The sequence below is a fragment of the Protopterus annectens genome, chromosome 2.part0 (assembly GCF_019279795.1).
Source record: "Protopterus annectens isolate FY-2018-M chromosome 2.part0, PAN1.0, whole genome shotgun sequence".
NCBI classification, from domain to species: Eukaryota; Metazoa; Chordata; order Ceratodontiformes; family Protopteridae; genus Protopterus; species Protopterus annectens.
The window spans coordinates 516,742,684-516,762,818 of NC_056728.1; the positions used below are offsets into that span (position 1 = coordinate 516,742,684).

Sequence of the window (20,135 nt, forward strand, 5' to 3'; positions counted from 1 at the left end):
GGCATTCGTATCCTAGAAGGGAGGGTGCATGCTGATGTTAATCTAATGGAGTTCTAGCAAGTGTTGGAACAAAGACAGACTAGACATCAGGCTGGGGGCGGGATAGACAACTTAGTGCACTATAGTTTCCCAAGCCTTGCCAGTCATAGATTGGTGCTAAGAATGAAGGGGAGGGGCTATAGGGTAGTACAAAAATGCCCAGGCCGCACAAGTGATGGCAGCACTCCCGATGCTTGGCCTACACCACTGATAAGTGAAGAAACAATGCCAAAGTAGAGCCCTCAGATGGATGAGCAGGGAAGTAAAAGGGGTACTGTGTGAGGAAAAAAATTGGGAGACAGGACATTTTTACCTGCAGGCTGTCTTGCAGGTGGGGATAATTAGGTCTGAACTTTTATAGCAAAGTTTCAATTGGGAAAGTGCTTTGTTGACTGCATTGTCTGTATACCTTGAGGATGTAAAAGAAGGGTCAAGGAGGACTCCTAGACATTTTTGCTGAGTAGCATTATGCATTGGATTATTTGAATTATATATGATCATTGACGGCAGATTGGGTAGTTTCTGAAGAGTAGTAAGTAGCATAAGGCTAGATTTTGTGGGATAAATTATTAGTCTGTTGTAAATTGGTCAGTTTGTGAAATTACCAGATAATGTACCGGAGACAAGAAATTGTTTTCTTTGTTGATAAGACTAGTAGATTATCTGAATACATAAATCCTTGGCTCTAGATGATTGTCACTGCTGAACTGACTCTCCAACCCCATATGTAAAATGGGAAAAGGGATTGAAGTTGGATGGATGGATGGATGGATGAATGGATGGATGGATGGATGATCATGTATAAGTCATACGGTAAGTCATTTATAAATACTGAGAAAAGGTAGGCGGCAAGAACTGATCCCTGTGGTACTCAAAAAATGTGTGTACCTGTATTAGACACAATATTGTTGCTGTGTTGTATACCTGGAAAGTTGTGCTTTCTAGACAACTTCTACATCACTATCTAGTATTTAGTCTGGAACTTAGTTTGTGTAGCTTGTTGAACAGTAGGGTATTTAGTACACAATTGAGTTTGTTTTGTTTGTTGAGCTGAAGGGTATGATCTATGGCTTGAAATGCTCTTGTTGAGTTGACAAAGAGACGGTCAATAATTAGGCCGTTGTTCATACTGCAGCAGATTGAGATGGTGGCAGTATAAAGTGCAGTCACAGTGCTGAGGGCCTTATGAAACCATGCTGTTTGTCACAAAGGAGGCCATCGCTATTGATATGGTTAAATATCTGCTTGTGTAAGAGTTCTTCAAATGTTTTAGTAAGCTGGCATAGGTTAGAAAATGGCCTGTTGTCTTTGCAATCTTTTAGTGCACCTGCTTTGGGTAAAGTGATTATGACCAAGTTGTTGTTGTTGTTTGTCTTTCGGCTTTTCCCGGTAAGGGGTCGCCACAGCGGAACTCCGGTCCGCTAATGATTGGCAGTAGATTTTTACGAAATGCGGAGATGCCAGCTCGACGCCCAACCTTCAAAGAAGGCACACCCATTTACGCACGCATGTCTTTCGAACACTACCCAACCACGGGGAGGACATGCAGACTCCACACAGAAGGCACTCCCAAGCCCAGCCGAGAATCGAACGGGAGAACCTCTTGCTGTGAGGTAATAACGCTACCGCCGTACCACCACTCATAATATACCTTAGCACATCCTCAGTCCCATTATTCCTCAAGTACTTGGTCATAAAGTGATTATGATCAAGTACTTGAGGAATAATGGGACTGAGGATGTACTAAGGTATATTATGAGCACGAGATTTGGCAATAGAAGACACTGCAATTTTTTAGGAAGGCACGGTGCAATCTGCTTAATGTTGGGCCTGAAGTGGGATTAGCTTTAAAAGCTGAACTTGAGTTTCTTGGGGAGTCAGCTGTTTATTGCAGGGTAGTCCATGGCCAGAGGATAGAATTGTTAAGGCATCATTCTTAAATCTTTGTCAGAGAGGGTTTAGAAAGGAAATGGATTCTCTATAGTAGCAATAGTTTCTAGTAGGAAGTTTCTGTTGGATGTAGGAAATTTCTATAGGAAAATATAAATGTAGTGTTTCTGTCCCCAAAGGCTGGGTTAAGGGCCATTTGCTTTGTCTCTGTGATTTGTCCAGTAGCTGTTTTACTATTTTCCAGAAGTAATTAGAGGAAAACGAGAAGGCTTTTTGTCTTTTTCTTATGTAAATTGTTTTAGCAGAATATGTTGCAACTCTGGCTTTTTTCTTAAGTTCAAAGAACATTAGGTGGAAAGTTTCATTGTACAGGTTTTACTTCCATTGTTTCCATGCTCCATGCCCTGACTCTTTGTTTCATAATGGTTATGATGTCATTTGCTATCCAGCAGGACGTACACACACACACACACACACACACACACACACACACACACACACACACACACACACACACTACTACGTATACACATGCATATACACACCCACATCCACACACAGACACACACACACACACACACACACATACAAACTCATACACAGAGACACATATTTATGTACAAACACCAAGCCACACACACACACACACACACACACACACTACTACGTATACACATGCATATACACACCCACATCCACACACAGACACAGACACACACACACACACACACACACATACAAACTCATACACAGAGACACACACACACACACACACACTCACACACACACACACACACACTACTACTATGTATACACATGCATATACACACCCACATCCACACACATACAAACTCACACACACACACACACACTACTATGTATACACATGCATATACATACCCACATACAAACACACACAGACACACACAGACACACAGACACACACACACACACACACACACACACAAACTCACACACATATTTATGTACAAAAGTACAGTTTTGTACCTACCATAAATGTAGATGTTCGAAGATCCACATTGCTGCAGTCCTTACTTATGGGTAGTCCGCTGTCCTCGGTCGGCCCGAATACCAAAGTATTAGGCTGACGTTGGTCATGGCGCTCAGATCTGACATCAGAGCATCAGGGTATAAAAGCGCATGACCGACGTCATATCCTCAGTCTTTTCTTGCCCCAGATGTCAGAAGGCCCTAAAAAGAAAGGCCACAGCCCAAAAACAGGATACCTCCCAAAAACATGCCCAACAACAACCATCACCCAAACCATATTACCATGCCAAACTACAGAGGGGAAGGAGGGAGGGTAAATTGGACTGCAGCAATGTGGATCTTCGAACATCTACATTTATGGTAGGTACAAAACTGTACTATGTTCTTCATCTCACATTGCTGCAGTCCTTACTTATGGGTAGAATCCCAAAGCAGAGGTAAAGGGAGGATGGCAAAATCATAAAGCATTAGGGGCTGCTAAAATGCCCTGTAATATTGCAGAGGCAAATCCAGCCCTAGACTTAGAATAAAGAGGAAGGTGGTAATGCTTGGAAAAAGTATGTACTGAACTCCAAGTGGCTGCTTCCAAAATATCTTTTGTAGCTACCCCCCTTAGAAAGGTAGTAGAAGTGGCAGTAGCTCTAGTGGAATGAGGTCTGATTCCAGCCGGAACCTCCTTACCATGATGGGAATAACAGAAAGAAATACAAAACCCAATCCATTTAGAAATAGTTTGTTTTGAAACAGGTTTCCCCTGAGAACCCAAAGCAAAAGAAACAAACAACTGCTGAGACTGCCTGAACCCCTTGGTTCTGCTCAAATAATAACGTAACTGTCTGTGAATATCCAAAGTATGCAAAATCTTCTCCCCTTTATTTTGGGGGTTTGCATAAAAAGTAGGCAAATGAATAGTTTGGTTCAAGGCCACACTAGAAACCACTTTAGGCATAAAGGAAGGATTAGTACGCAAAGATACCCTATCCTTATGAAAAATCAGGAAAGGTTCCACTGCCATAAGGGCCTGTAATTCAGAAACCCTTCTTGCAGAGGTAATGGCCAACAAAAAAGCAGTCTTCCATGATAAATACTATCTTGTGGATAGTGCAGTAGCTGCAGGCTCAAAAGGTTGTAGAGTAAGTTTTTCCAACACAAAATTGAGATCCCATGCAGGAGTAGGAGCTCTACGTGGGGGTCTTATGTTCTTTGCCCCTCTAAGAAATTGCTTAAACAAAGGATGGGAAAATAAAGGAGGGTCACAGTCATAGTGAGCCGAAATGGCTGCAGCATGAACCTTTATCGAGGAGAAAGACAAACCCTTGTCCAATAACTCAGTAAGATATTGAAGAGAAGCACTTAAATCAGGCTTGGAAACATCAAAGTCCTTCGCTTTGCTCCAAAGAAAAAATCTCCTCCATTTATCTGCGTAAACTTTCCTTGTACTAGGCCTTCTGGCCTCCAAAATAACATTCAAAACTTGTTGTGGAAGCTGAGACCCTCCAGGGTCTAAAACAGAATATGCCAAGCTGTGAGATGTAGAGACTGAATCTTGACATTGAGGAAGTGATTGCCTTCCTGAGACAAAAGATACGGAATCAAAGGCAGAGGCCATGGAGGCTCCCGTACTAAACTCCTCAGTAGTGGGTACCAGTGCTGTCGAGGCCAATCCGGCGCTATCAGAATCATGGATGGCTTGTCTATTCTGGCCTTCAGGAGTACCTTGGGAATGAGAGGCAGAGGTGGAAAGGCACAGACATGAAGATTGCTCCAACTGAATGATAGAGCGTCCACCTTCCAAGCTGTGGGATGAAACATTTTTGTGCAAAACTTTGGCAACTGGAAATTTAGTGGAGAAGCGAACAGATCTATGTCTGGAGTCCCCCATAACACTGTCAACTTTTGAAACACATGAGGATCCAGTTTCCACTCGTGAGGATCCACAATTTGTCTGCTCAACACACCTGCTAAGGAGTTCTGTGCTCCTGGTAGAAACCTTGCCTGAAGATTAAGGTGTAAACTGAGAGCAGTCTCCCACAAGATCATCGCTTGCCTGCAAAGAGGGTACGAATGGGTTCCCCCTTGCTTGTTGATGTACCACATGACAGTAGTGTTGTCTGTTTGAATCAACACCTGTCCTGGGTGAAGTAAATCCCTGAAAGCCATCAATGCAAACTGAACTGCTAACATCTCCTTCAAGTTGATATGCAAATGTTGAAGTCTGACAGGCCACATGTCTTGCACCCATTTTCCATTGAGATGTGCTCCCCAAGCCTTGTCCGAGGCATCTGTCATTAGTATCTGACTCGCCTCTGGTCGGGTCACAGAGAGTCCCTTGTTTAGGTGACATTCCTGAGCCCACCACAAAAATTCTTTCTGAATGCAAGGTATTATCGGAATGACAGTGTCTAGATCTTGGCAGTGTTGTGTCCATACATTTTTGAGATACCATTGAAGCTTCCTCATATGCAGTTTGGCATTGGGAAGCACCAGAATACAAGATGCCATGAACCTCAAGGCTTGAAGGACTGTCTTTGCAGTCAGCCTGGACTGTCGAGACATTTGATGGAAATAGAGAGAAAGGCTTCTTTGTTTGTCCGGGGTCAAAAAGGCCATCTGGGAAGCTGTATTCAGTCTCACACCCAGAAAGCACATGTCCTGAGAGGGTACTAGACTGGACTTTGTTTCGTTCACAGAATACCCTAGGCATCTTAACACTACCATCACATACTGAAGATGATGAAGAAGTTTGTCTTTGTGTTGTGCAATAATCAGGCAATCGTCCAAATAAGGGTAAATCTGCATTCCTCTTAACCTGAAAAAGGCAATCACTGGAGCCAGAACCTTTGTGAACACTCTGGGCGCAGTAGATAAGCCAAAGGGCAATGCAGAGAACTGATAATGTAAATTTCCAGCCCGAAAACGCAGGTACCTCCTGCAACTGGGCCTGATAGGAACATGAAGATAAGCCTCTTTGAGATCCAGAGTTACCATCCAGTGATCTTTTCCCAACAGAGGTAAAAGCTGTTGTAACGTCAGCATTTTGAACTTTGGAATGTCCAGATAAGTGTTGAGGATAGATAAATCCAAAATTGGTCTCCACGTGTTCCCTTTCTTTGGTACTAGAAACAGGCGAGAATAAAATCCTAGTCCCACTTCTGACAGAGGAACTGGCTGTATAGCTCCTATTTGAAGAAGCAAAGAAATCTGCTTGTGAGCCTCTATCCTTTGCCGAGGAGGAACGTCTGGCATGCCTTTGAAAGGAGGCAATGTATGGAAATAAAACTTGTAGCCTCGGTTTATAATGTCCAATACCCATTTGTCCTGGGTGACTAAAAGCCAGTTTTGCTTGAAGAGTGCTAATTTTCCTCCCAAAGGAGCTGCCAGGCAAGAAGAATCTGGCAGCTGAAAATGCAGGTCATTGGGCTTGTTTACGAAAGGACTGGCCCCTGCCCTCACCTGCAGATTGTGCAGGCGAACTCCAAGTTCTAGGCCTGAATGTACTGTGAGCTCTGCCCCTGCCACATCTAGATCTACCCCTAGATTGAGAATCAGAAGAAGGGTAGGTCCACCCCTTAGTAGGCCAATTCCTACTAAACTTTGGAGGTTGTACCTGCAAAAAATCTTTAACAGTCTGCATAGACTTAGCTTTGTCTTCCATTTTCTTCAAAACCAACTCCACAGGAGAACCAAACAAAACTTCAGACTGTAAAGGGGCATCCAGAATTCTAGTTTTAACATGCTCGGACAAATTCTGATCCTTAAGCCAGGCGTGCCTACGAAGAACTGAACCAGTGGCAGCCACCCTAGAAGAGGCCTGTACAGCATCAAAACCACATTGCAAAGAATGCTTACCCACCTGTTCAGAGACATGTACTAAATCCTGCAATTCTTTACACTCTATACCCTCTGCCAAAGCATCCACTTTAGATTTTAGCTGAGAAAGGAGGAAATTCTGATACTTCAACATATGAAACTGGCAATTTAAAGCCCTCATTGCTAAAGTAGAAGAGGTATACACCTTCTTACCCCATCTATCCAAAGCTCTAGCTTCCTTATCTAGAGGAACCGGATTCTTTACAACAGAGGCTCTAACACCCTTAGGCCCCTGACTAATAGTTTCGGGTCCGCCCTAGGACTCTTATACAGATATTTATGAGCCTCAGGCACCCTGTAATATCTGTCCGGTTTAACTGGCGCAGGAGGCAAAGAATCTGGATTAAGGGAAGCCTCCGAGAAAACATCTTGAACAACATCCAAAACAGGAGGTATAGCCAAGGGTCTATGCTGTGGTAAAACAAGAATTCCCTAAGCCTCTTCCGTGAATCAGAGAAATCCTGTCCTTCCCACTTAAAATGCTCCCTCATGGAATGCAGAGTTTCTGAAAATGAAAAATCCTCTGGAGGAGAAGCAGAAGGAGTGGAATCCTCTGCATCAGAATCCGAATAAGGATGACAATCTAGAATATCTTCAGCAGAAGACTCTGAGTCATCTGAGGCCTGATCCAAACTTTCCAACTCTGGCTCCACCCTAGGCCTCTTATCAGGAGGGGGCATAGAACCTCTAATTAAAGTAATCAAATCTTCTGCCATTTTAAGCATGTGCTATTTAGGCACAGACCCTGAAGTACCTGAAGGGACACCAGAGGAAGGCAAAACAGACCTGCCCTTAGAAGAAGCCTTAGAAATAGAAGCAGAAGGCCTAACCACCTTAGGCATAGAAGGGAGAACAGTAACTTGAGAGGCCCCTTCAGCCTGACCTGATTCCTGGGAGGCCACATCCTGCAAAATCAAAGTTTCCCCCTGAGACTCAACAGAAACTTCAGCCGGATCCACCTGCTCTACTGTAGCTTCTGCAGGACCGGCGTCCGAAACGGATGAATCAACCTGTCTAGGTTTCAAGGATTTGTCTTTGCGCTTCTTCGTGGAAGCGGGCGTCGGAGGATCCGACGGCATATTATAATTACACCGCTTACCAAAGACTAACCTAGCACAATATAACCTCCTTTTTATAGTGCGCTTATTAAACCTAGCACAAAACCGACACCCGACTACGTCGTGGTCCGGTCCCAAACAAGGAATGCAAAGAGAGTGATAATCCCTATGCGGTATCTGTTTCCCACAAGAAATACAATTATTCACTTTTTCTGACATCCGGAATTAACTGAGGCAAGAAAAAACAAAAATATTCCCCAACGGGGTACTTAGCCCAACTTGGTTTCGGTCTGAAACTCGGAATTCGAAAATTTCAGAACGCCGAACGGCACTTGCAACGCTGCTTCTGCATCGGACCATGCGGCAAAAAAGACTGAGGATATGACGTCGGTCATGCGCTTTTATACCCTGACGCTCTGATGTCAGATCTGAGCGCCATGACCAACGTCAGCCTAATACTTTGGTATTCGGGCCGACCGAGGACAGCGGACTACCCATAAGTAAGGACTGCAGCAATGTGAGATGAAGAACATCACCAAGCCACACACACACACACACACACACACACACACACACACACACACACACACACACACACGTGCACACAAACACACCACTCCCTCCTCAGCATGCAATGAAACCAACTCATCACATTGTGCAACACCCTGCCTTTCCTCCACTACCCACTTTGGTCAGGTTTAGTAAATATTAACTGTGGCATCATTCTTTATGGCTACACTCCATCAAGCTATGAATCACAAACCTATTCAGTGTACATTAACATGTAACTCTACAATGTGCCACACTTACTACTCAAGTGACCTTGATCAATGACAGTTTAAATTCCAAAGTGTGTACTAGGCTTTAACTGGCAAATAATGCATCACGGAAACTGTCGAGCACATAGCAGCTGACTTTGAAAATATACACATCCTTTTCTTTTATCTTTTCACTTAGCTCAAGGCTGTGAAACTGCGGTGGTGGTGCTGCGATAGCATTGTTGCCTCACAGTAAGACATCCTGTTCGATTCTCAGCTAGAGCATCTTCTGTGTGGAGACAAGCGTGAATGGGCATACCTTCGTTGAAGGTTGTGCGTCAGGGATGGCAACTCAACATGTAAAAATCTACTGCCAATCATTAGCGGACCGGAGTTCTGCTGTGGTGACCCCTAACCGGGAAAAGCCGAAAGACACAACAACAACTTAGCTCAAGGCTGTAGAGTGAAGATAGAACATAAGGAAAAATATGACTGTCCAAATGCTGCCACCGAAACTGGCATAATTCTAAGACCAGTGTTGAGAACAGACAGAAGATGATCATTCTTACCATGAAAGGAGGTGACTCAGGAGACGATTGAAGAAGTCAAAGCCCAAAGGCACCAACAGAAAACTGTTGTCAGAAAGTCTCTTTTGAAATTTTTCATGATGCTGATCTTAGAACAGTGATTTTTGAGCATTCTGGTCTTTAGACACTACTACCATATCCTTACACATCGCCATGCAATGGAAAAGAGCACTTTTATTTCATAGACAAGAGATGGATATTGCAGATATTAAATTACAAAGTGGGGAGGTGCTTTCCTGATTTGTAAGATTTGTAATGGCAATCTGACTCCAACTCTAAGATTGTGTTATCACTTCAGGGCTTCACAGTGGTCAATGTTGTCGCCTCGCAGCAAGAGATTCTCTTGTTTGATTCTCAGCTGGGATGTCTTCTGTTTGGAGTCTGCATGTCCTCCCTGTGTTTGTGTGGGTTTCCTTCAGGTACTCCAGTTTCCTTCCACATTTCAAAGACATGTGTCTGGAGCATTTCTTCCCAGGCCTCTGCTGAAAATAGTCTCTGTCCTAATCAGACTTTCCGGGTCAACAAATGTTGAATAAATAATATAAATTTATTAGCTACCCCTTAAATAAATATCCATTAAGTACAATTAAACACATTACAATATTGAACATTGTTCACTATGGTAAACAAACCAGACTGAAGTAATAACACATAAAACTCTCTAATGAGCAGTTACAGATTACATAAAGGAACATCCAAACAAAATGTTTAAACTGGCTAAACAAAGTTGGAGGACAAACCACCTTTAACCTACTGTAATGACATATTTCATTTCAAAAAATGCCTTTTTCTAAGCACAAAACATAACGAAGAACATCAAACAGCTGCACTTAGTAGTATAGAAAACAGATATGACATAAATCGCATTGAGTAATTCATTACATATTGCATTGCATATTAAGTATGAACATAGTGTCAATTATGATTTATGCACATGTATGTAAGATGTATGCTCACATCTATCCACATAAAGGTACACAACTACATGGTACATTTGTAAAATATTCAAAGATACATACACTGACTCACACCATCATTCATACAGATATGTACGAACAAAGACAGGAGTTAATAGTGAGGCTTGTCCAATGAGCAGACTATGGAATTTCTGAGCGGAAGCAAACACACTAGCACAAGAAGGCAACCTTCTTTAGTTTACAAATGTTAGATAATCATTAGTAATACCACCACCAGCAATTAAAGAAAGACGTGCCACATGAAAAAAAGTAAAATGAAATACCTGGACATAAGCTCTGCAAAAGCGTTCTCGTTTCTGTAACTGAATTCCAGAAGAGGGTGCATTATAAATGAAAAAGAATACAGATGGATTAGAGACAGAAGAAAACAGACACAATAGAAGAAAAAGAAACAATGAGAGAGAAAGAAAAAGACAAGCAAATAGAGACAGAAAAAATACACATTCATAAACCACTTCACTTACACTAATATGCTTAATCAGGAATTGAGTACAAACTAAGATGGCTTGAAATTTAACTTTTCCATTAAATCAATCTGCATACTTATAAGGCAAAGGGTCCATTTTACCATTTTTGTTTGGTGACTAATTTCATTTGTTGTTCAGACACACACAGGCACAAAGATGAGATTGAAATTCTAGTAATACCTACTTTCTATTACTATAGCATGGTTAGAATAATAAGCAGGCAATATTCAAAGTTTGTAAGCAGACATCAATCCATCCTAGCCACAAGACTCACAAAGTAATGGAATAATGAAGTAGTTCTGGGAACATCTTTGTCATGATTGTAATACTCTGGTTCCAGGGTCAGAAGAAGCATTACTACTGACACACCCAACCTCTTTGACATGACATATGGGTGACGGAGTACTCGGGTGAATGAAAAAGCTTACAGTTGGAAATTTGTATGGCTGACAGTTACATACTGTTAATGTACCAGAAGGGGTATGTGGTACAGTTTTTACACATACAGCTGTTACAAAACATTGACACAGTAAAAATGTCCTGGGCTTACATCTCCTTATGCATAAGTATGGAAAGAGTAGTGTAGCGGGAATAGGTACACCTGAGCAGTTTCCACTTACCTTAAGCATACAGCATCAACGAACTAGTGAGTGGGTAAAATGGTGACAAAGCCTGCCTTACAAGCTATAAAAACATCACAGAAGGGTCTTAATCTATGACCTTCTCTCCTCATGAAGTACAGAAATGTGATTACACTCTGATTCCGGGTATAGCTACACTGCGGAAAGAGCACAGAATATGGGGCAAAGGAAGCCTTTGGGGCATATAGCTCTAATTTCCAGAAAGAGAAAAAAAGAAAGAAAGACCAAAAGAAAGAAAGAAAGCACACAGTTAACCGTTCAACAATAAATATGATCAATGCCTCAAATCCAAAGTTAATATGCAAAAAAAAAGAAAACACTTTCAGTAAGCAATGTAATGCACGACTGTGGTAATTTACTTATAAGAGTTATTTACTAAAGTATAATAATTTGTAAATGGATACAATAATGATTACACTCTGGATATTCATAGCTGTAGGTCAGGTAATAAAAAAAAATCCTGTTTGGCATTCATAAACAGAACTACAAATGCTCAGTTCACATTAAGATTCAGAAAAGTGTTCTTTCATCAGAAGTGTTAAAAGGCCATTTTAAAATCAGTGCAGCATAGTTTGCTTGTTTTTAAAGATGGTTTCCCCAGGAGTCCTGTTCTAATCTTTTTCCTAAAAGGTCACAAGCACTGTTGTGTACATGAGTGAAGGTCACACCATGAAGATGAAGCCCTTTTAAAATCTAAGGATGATTCAGTCTACTGTTCCCCACTCACTGCACTGCACACTTTTGTTGTTTTCTGATATGTAGTTATAACTACTGATAAGTCAGCCCTTTAAAAAAAGCATGCACTTCTACATTTAAAAAAAATGAGTAGCACTGCAGACCACAGCTGTCTACTGAAACTGGGACTGATACGTCCTACACAGTTTATCACATATCTCATTTTGCAGGAAATCCACTGCATATAATCACCCCTTAGGAGTAGCAAACCTGCCTTCATCGTTAAAAGTCAAGTCAGTTCTCCACAATATCTATCACTTTGTAGCAAAACATCCATAGGTTCATAGGTTCATAGGTTCATAGGTTCATAGGTTTATACTAGGCTATCTGCCCTAAGGCATTTATAAGCCTAGCCCAAATTTTTGTGGCTTATGCCACCCCTTATATGAAAAAATACTGTGCCCATTAGTTTGTTGTGCCTCTGTCCAGCAGTAACACAGAGATGATTCCCGGGGTAAACCTACGATCTCCCATCCACAGGTCTAGATTTCTCTTGAACAGAGTCAGCGAGGTGCTCTGCCTCACATGGACCGGGATTTTATTCCACAGCATAGGGAGTCTCTGAGTGATAAATCTATCCCTCCAGCACGTCCTATTTATATTTGTGCTAAGGTTTAAGTCGCTTGCTCTAGTGGTTTTGGTGGATTTGGATTTTTTGAGGTGGAGCATGTCCATTAATTCCGGGTTGGACATGGCCTTGTATGTCAGGCACATGTCACCTCTGAGCAGACGGTATGTGACTGAATAGAGCTGGAGTTTCTTCAATCTGGCAGCATATGACAGATTTTGGAGTCCCTTTATCCTTTTGGTGAGGAACTTTTGGGGTCTCTCCAATTGCTGCAGATGTCGGGTGAGATACATCCCGAATAGGGCATTGTACTCGATCATTGGTCTGATAAGTGAAGAGTACAGGGGAACAATGACCTCACTAGATCTGGATGTGAATCCCTTCATGATCAGGTGGGCAATGTAGAAGGTCTTTCTAACCACTTTAGCCACGTGAGTGTCAAAAGAAAGGCCACTGTCAACCTGGGTCCCCAGGTCCCTGATAACCTCTTCTGTGCTTAGTGGATTGCCACCTATATGGTAGCTTGGGGTTACCTTGTTTTTCCCGAAGGGTATGACTATACATTTTTGGCGTTTAACTTCAGGCCATGGCTCTGGCACCAGCTATCTGTTTCCGTGAGTCCCTTCTGAAGGATATCCGTGTCCGATGCACTTTCCACTATGGCGCCCAGTTTGCAGTCGTCTGCAAACTTTGTCAGCCAAAGTCCTCCCATGTTGGCCTGTACTTCTGAGAAGTAGATGCCAAACAATAGGAGGCCAAGGACCGAGCCCTGTGGGACACCACTTGTGACCGGCTTGGAGTCTGACATAGCGCCAGCAACTCTAACCCTGTGGGTTCTGTCCTTAAGCCAGTTTGCAACCCATCTTGTGACATATGGGTTTACATTTAAGCTGGTAAGTTTTTCTACAATACCCGAGTGGGGTATTGTGTTGAAAGCCTTTGCAAGGTCAAGGTAGGCTGTATGGACTGCCTTTCCCTCATCAATGGCCTTGGTGACTGTTTCGAAGAAGTCGACCAAGTTCAAAAGGCATGATCTTCCCTTGACAAAGCCAAACTGGGTCGGGTCCAATGTCTGCAAGTCCCCTATATCTTTGTTTATGAGCTCCATTATGATCCTCTCCATAGCTTTGCAGACTAGACTTGTTAAGCTTATGGGGCGGTAATTACCAGGGTCTGTAGAGGCGCCTCCTTTGTGGAGTGGGACCACAGTTGCCGTACGCCACTCCTTGGGCACGTATCCTGTGGTAAGGCTGAGATTAAACAGCTGCCTTATGTGCATAAAACTGCAGAAGCAACACATGGTAAAGTGTGCCACAAAAAAGACAGGCATTAAACAAAACCTACCATAAAAGGGCAGCAACCAAATCAGAAACATGGTTAAACCTTTCCAGTAACAATCCACTATATAGATAAGACTCATGATTACCCACTCAAGCTTCCAGAAACATACTGCATCACTGATGTGGAAGAAGAACCTAAAAAGGTCCTAGACATAACAACTGGAGGATGTCAAAATGCTAATAAATAAAACGGAATACAGAAGGAAAGACAAAAATGTTTTTTTTTTTCCTATAAGCACCTAACAAATGAAAACTGCCAAAAAATAATACAAAAAAAAAAGAGAAAAGGGAGGGCACAGGAATAAAAACAAAGGGGGTCCTGTAGTATCCTAGAGTAATTAAGAAAACCTTGCACAAATATCTGGTCATTGTTTTTGCAAGCTAAACCTTCATAGTGGTATGGAGGTGTAATCAATGATCAGTAGTTAGTCAGGACCCAGGCCCCAGAATATGGATGCTTCATGAGGTTTCTCTTTAGAGACTCCAAGAAGTCAGCTCTCCCACTGAATAACACTGCAGTGATGCAAGCCATTAGTCATGGACATGAAAGTAATTGGGGGCACGGAACCATGAAGTAAAATGTACACACAACAGTTGCTGAATTGTTTGCACAGCTACTCAATGTGCAGCCTTCTACTTACTGTATTTTACATAAAAATGGTCTAAAAAGTTAATTTGGAACTTATTTTGAAAACTGCTTAATAACTCGCAAAACAGCACTACTTGGGAGCAAGGTATGACTGCAGGCACGGAACTTCTGATATCTGTCTGTTCAACAAACCATAAGGTATATATGCCAAATGCTGAGACACACCTCTCTCACCTTTTCCAACAGAGCATCTTCAATGGGAACATTACTCTTAATGGCTGAAATACATGAATGTCAACTTATTTCAGGTTCAGACAAGAAGAGCAAACATTGAAAAACATGTTTAGCAATGTGGTTTAGTAGTGAGGGAGAGGATTCATAAAAAAAAAAAAAAAATCGCCCTCAGTCTCACCTATTATTTTGCCTTCAAATATTTCAAGGATTTACCAGAATTCTGGCAATGTACTATCTGCATCACTCAGAGCCTTATAATTACTGAACTCTGGCATACTATTAAGTGACTCCTTAACACCAAAACCACCACCACTCAGTGTCCAACAGTCAAAACTCTTAATTTAAGCATCATTAAAAGACATGATTGATGCTCCTTAATAAGTCTTAGGCACTTTTCAGGCCAACACCTTAAGCTAGGCTTGCCTATCAGCTGTATCTCATACTCCCACCTGATCTTCTTCAAAGGGCACCTCTTCAAGCCAATAATTTAAAGTGATACCCCATAACTAGGCAAAACTCCTAAAGAAGTCTTGAACCTCTTCTCAGGGACCCATAAATTGGTCCAGTAACACCTCTTTCTTAACTTCTGCCCTTCTCCTGGATGAGTACTTTCCTGTTACTTCAACCTTACTAATTTTCAAAAATATGCGACTTTGACACTAACATATTTAGTTTCAACTCAGGAAACTGTAACCCTCCTGGCAATTTTACTTCAACTCATCAGTTCCACACAAAACATTTGGACATACAGCTGCCCAGTCATAGTTTGCTTCAATTTGGCATCTATTCATTTTGGAGTGAGGCGCAATGTCTAGCATAAGGTACAGAAGCTTACGTTTAATTATAGCTTTCACTCAGAAGAGCCTTCTATCCAGCTGCTGCCACATGTTTTCCCAATGCTGTGTGGATTCTTTCGATTTTCTATTTCACTTGATATCATTCTCTAACGTGGCTTATAGAGGGACCAAGTTAAACACCCCAAAAAACATAGCACGAAAGGCCATATGCCAATTAATGGTAAGGAGAAAACCCAGTGCATAGGACCTGCTGCAGTTTGGTCGCATTCACTACAAAGTTACAGACTGCAGTAAAACAAATAAGTAAGTCCCAAACTACTTGCAATATCCTTTTCAGATAGCCTGGGAGGACTGTGAGAACATCATTAGAAAACAGATCAATTGCTGAAAGAGAGATGGTGGCCACCTGGCCATTCCATCATCAAGGCACAAGTTTACTCCAGTTGCCTTGAGCTCCATCAGCAGTACTAAAAGAAAAGTAAAGACAGTGAATCCATGGCACGGGAGCATAAAAAATAAACTTTTCATGATTAACAACCCATCTTTATCTTTCCAAATGTTTTCAGTACAACATCTCTAACAGTTCTGTAAGTTATCCTGGGAACCTAATGGCCGCCAGGACAGTAATCCAATATGCCCATCGCAGTTTATCAAATGTCTTCTTTGGGTCAAATAGGTTCATAGGTTCATACGAGATTACTAGGTTAACAGCTCAAGATCCCTTACAAGCCTAGTCATTATTATTCAAATTTTACCTGATTTTCGATCCCTAAGGGCTTAGATTTGTGCCTATGCCTTTGAGTATTTTATAGATTGCCCCTGTCCATAAGGGACATGGATGTCACCCCAAGAGTGAATTTACAATTCCCCATTCATTGATCAAAACTGCATTTGAACAGGGTCAGAGAAGGGCTCTGTTTTATGTGAATAGGATGCCTGTTCCAGAGAAGGCGTAATCTCTGAGCTGCATATCTGTCTCTCCAGCATCTTTTGTTCATGTCACAGACCAGGTTTACATCCATAGATTGAATGGCCCTTACACAGTTTGTCTTACAAATGTGTAATAGTTCCATCAGGGCTGGATTTGAGAGTGCCTTGTAGGTTAGCCACAGATCTCCCCTTAAAAGTTGGTAGGAAACAGAATAAAGGCATAGGGATTTTAGTCTATCCACATGGGACATGTTGCTTACACCCTGTATGTTACAAGTACCTGTTCAAGTACATGCCAAAAGGTGCATTGTACTTGATTTTTGGTCTGATGAGGGTCGAGTACAGCAAGATTATAACCTCTGTGGATCTGGATGCCATGCCTTTACTTATAAGTTGTGCAACACAGAAGGACCTCCTTACCACTGTGGACACATGGTGGTCAAAGTTCAGGCTACTATCTATCTGTGTACCTAGATCTCTCACCCCTGAGTCCACTCTTAGGTGTGTGCTATTAATGCTGTAACTTGCAGGGGTATTTGACTTTCCAAATGGTATGATTATACATTTTTTTTGCATTTAGTTTTTACATCATAACTCTGGCACCAATCAATTATCTGAGTCAGACCCTTCTGATAGATATCTGCATCACTGGAGAATTCAATGATTGCCCCCAGCTTGTAGTCATCAGCAACCTTAGTCAGCCAAATGCCCTCTACACTAGTCTTGACTTCAGAGAAGCATATTTCAAACAGCAGGGGTCCCAGCACTGAGCCCTGTGACATACCAGTATTAACTGGCCTCTTGCCAGATCTGGATTCTCCCACTCTAACATCATGAGTCCTGTCTTGTGAGCCATTTGGCTACCGATCTGGTGACATAGGGATTTATGCCCAGTTTTGTGAGTTTATCTATAACACCTAAGTGGTAAACTGTGTTAATTGCCTTAGCCAGGTCAAGGTAAGCAGTGTGCACTGTTTTACCCTCATCTATGGCCCTAGTGACTTTCTCAAAGACGTACACCAGACTGAACAGGCATGACCTGCCCTTGACAAAGTTGAACTGGGTTGGGTCCAATGTTTGGGTGTTTCCTATGTCATTATTTACCAGGTCCATGGTTATTCTTTCCAAGGCCTTGCACAGCAAAACTAGTCAAATTTATGGGACTGTAATTTCCCGGGTCTGTTGATAGTCCCCCTATATGAAGAGGGATGACTGTTGCTGTCCTCCACAGGAACAAAGCCAGTCCGCAGGCTGTGGTTAAACAGAGATCCTAGTAGGCCTGATAAGTCCTGTTTCAAGCTATTTAAGAGGCATCCTGGAATATTGTCAGGACCCATCAAAGCCATGTTTTTAGCTTTAGACAGCACAGTGGTGACCTGTTCTCTGGTGATAACTAATAGAAGAATGGTGGAGGGTATTTCTTGGGGTGCAACTGGAAGAGATGGGGAGGTGAAATCTGACCTGAATTTATTCGCCAACAGATTTGTTATATCTTCTGGCTGAGTACAGGTGATGCTGTCTACAACTAATTCTGCACATTGTTGGATGTTGCCCTTAAGACTACAGACATAACTGAAAAATGCCTTCTGGTTTTCCTTAGCTTGGGAGACTATTTTTGATTCAAATGTGCTTTTGAAGACTTGACTAGTCCCCTGATTTGCATGTTTAGACTAATGAGGAAGTTTTTACTCTGTTGTACACTGACTCTCTTACTTCTAGACAAGATTTTCTTTCTTTTGCTGTGCAACCTATTTATACCAGGGGTCCACCAGGGTGGCTTGTTACTGCGGCTTGTCCTAGGCTTACTTTGGCCTGGTATTGCTGATCCTATGCAGTTGTTTACACTCTCATACATGACTTTTGTGTACACCTCCACATAGGCTTCTGTGTTTTCTGGGTTCAGGGGAGCTTGGAAATTAGCTATGTCATCACTTAATAGGAGGTACTTTGCCTTAGAAAAATTCTTAAAGGTTTTGGGCATATCTGGGTTTCTAGTTTTATATTTATCTCAAGGGATTTGTAATCTGATCTAACCACTGAGGACATCACACTTTGGGGGGGGAGGGGGGGTGATGCTCTTCCGTATCTGTGAGTATCAGGTCTAGGATATTTGTCCCCCTAGTGGGAGTGCAGACTAGCTGCTCTAGGGCATTTGCACTGACAAAGTCTAGAAATCTTGGCATGTTACTGGTCATGTATGCTTCCCAGTTAATGGAGGCATAGTTGAAATCACCCATGAGAAAGGTATTGTGCTGAATGGTAAGTTATTCTAGTAAATTCATGTGTAATGTATGCATTTCCTGGTTCAGTGTTGTGTGTGTCGCTGAAAACTTGTTTACTGTTTTCTGTGTCTGTATGTGAGAGTTTTGCCACCAGTGACATGGCTATTTGTGTAATCTTTTCCTGTTTTACCCTGTACACAATAATATTACTCTTCTGACTGGGGGCAAAGACAATCTCATCTGGATACTCTACATCTCCCATGTTTTACTTTAATTTAGCAACCCAGACATTAATATACAACTAATAGTACTGATTTATGAATGAATAAAGGCTGACAACTACCACGATCAGAAAAATGTATCCTGGACTTCTAAATCATAGAAGTCAATGCTACGTTTCAAGAGGCAGGAGAGTGTCTTATTAAAACTAACAGAGTGGTAAACAGGTTCATAGGTTCACAGTTAAGTACTAGGCTGGCAGCTCTTGACAGCCATTTTAAGCCTAGTCAAGTTCCCTTTTTTGTGCTCAAATGAACCTCTCCCATTTGGTGTTACCCTGGGCTTACCCATCCCATAGTCAATAATTATATATTACCTCTAATGAGAATAACTGGGCTCATGCCATAGAAAACTTTAGGGGACACATATGCATGGAATAAAACATTTAGGAGCTGTATCTGTTCATTAATAGTACAGGTGGAAGTTCTGGTTCTAAACCATAGATACAAGTTGCCCCTGAATATGGACAGGGATGAACTTTGTTTTAAGTGGATGGGAAGTCCACAGCAGTGGTATCCTCTGAGAAATGTACTTGTCCCTCCTAACCATTCAAAATGCAAACCTCTAGAAGCAATGCTGACAGCTGGACTGATTAATTCCTATACAGTTTGGCAAGCAGACCAGCAGGCCATTCTGGCCTGCCCATTCTTATTGCTCTAATAGTTGCCAAACCCATGGGAGCATTTTGTCCCCCAACACTCAATGTTCCAGTGAAATGAGTTGTGTAATTGAACAGTAGCCTATCATTCTATTCATTTCGTACTGTGGCAGACTCACTGCATATTGACAAATGTGAAATTCTGCATGGAAACTGTTCATCTTTCAGTACTGCAGATACTATGTCCCCTGTACTCACAATACAGAAAGCAGCTAAGAATCACACCCTTTCGATAAATATCCTGATTCTGAACTGCTCTTATGTATCAACACCCAATGTTGCAAATAAATATCACAACACAGAAAAAACTCCTTTATGACTGTTTACTTTGCCAGATTAATCCTTCGCAATCAGCTCTACACTGATTGTTATCCTTTGATACACTCCTTCAATGGCTCTCCCCGCTCCATTTGCCCTGCGGGCTCACTCCGCTCCCCTACCCTGCCCCCTATTCGCACCCGCCCCCAGTGCTTCCAGATTTATAC

General features: G+C 42.0%; 1 protein-coding gene across 15 annotated transcripts in view; it reads right to left on the reverse strand.

Annotated features, from left to right (window-relative positions):
* Positions 1-20,135, reverse strand: part of ADGRL3 (adhesion G protein-coupled receptor L3) — a 3,684,852-nt gene that overhangs the window by 567,511 nt on the left and 3,097,206 nt on the right. For 12 of the 15 annotated variants that reach the window (XM_044060915.1, XM_044060918.1, XM_044060917.1 and 9 more), the window contains one exon: positions 10,454-10,492. The exons of the other annotated variants lie outside the window; for them this stretch is intronic. In XM_044060915.1, coding sequence (XP_043916850.1) covers positions 10,454-10,492 — 39 coding nt within the window. The remainder of the gene's footprint in view (positions 1-10,453; positions 10,493-20,135) is intronic. 15 annotated transcript variants of the gene reach the window in all.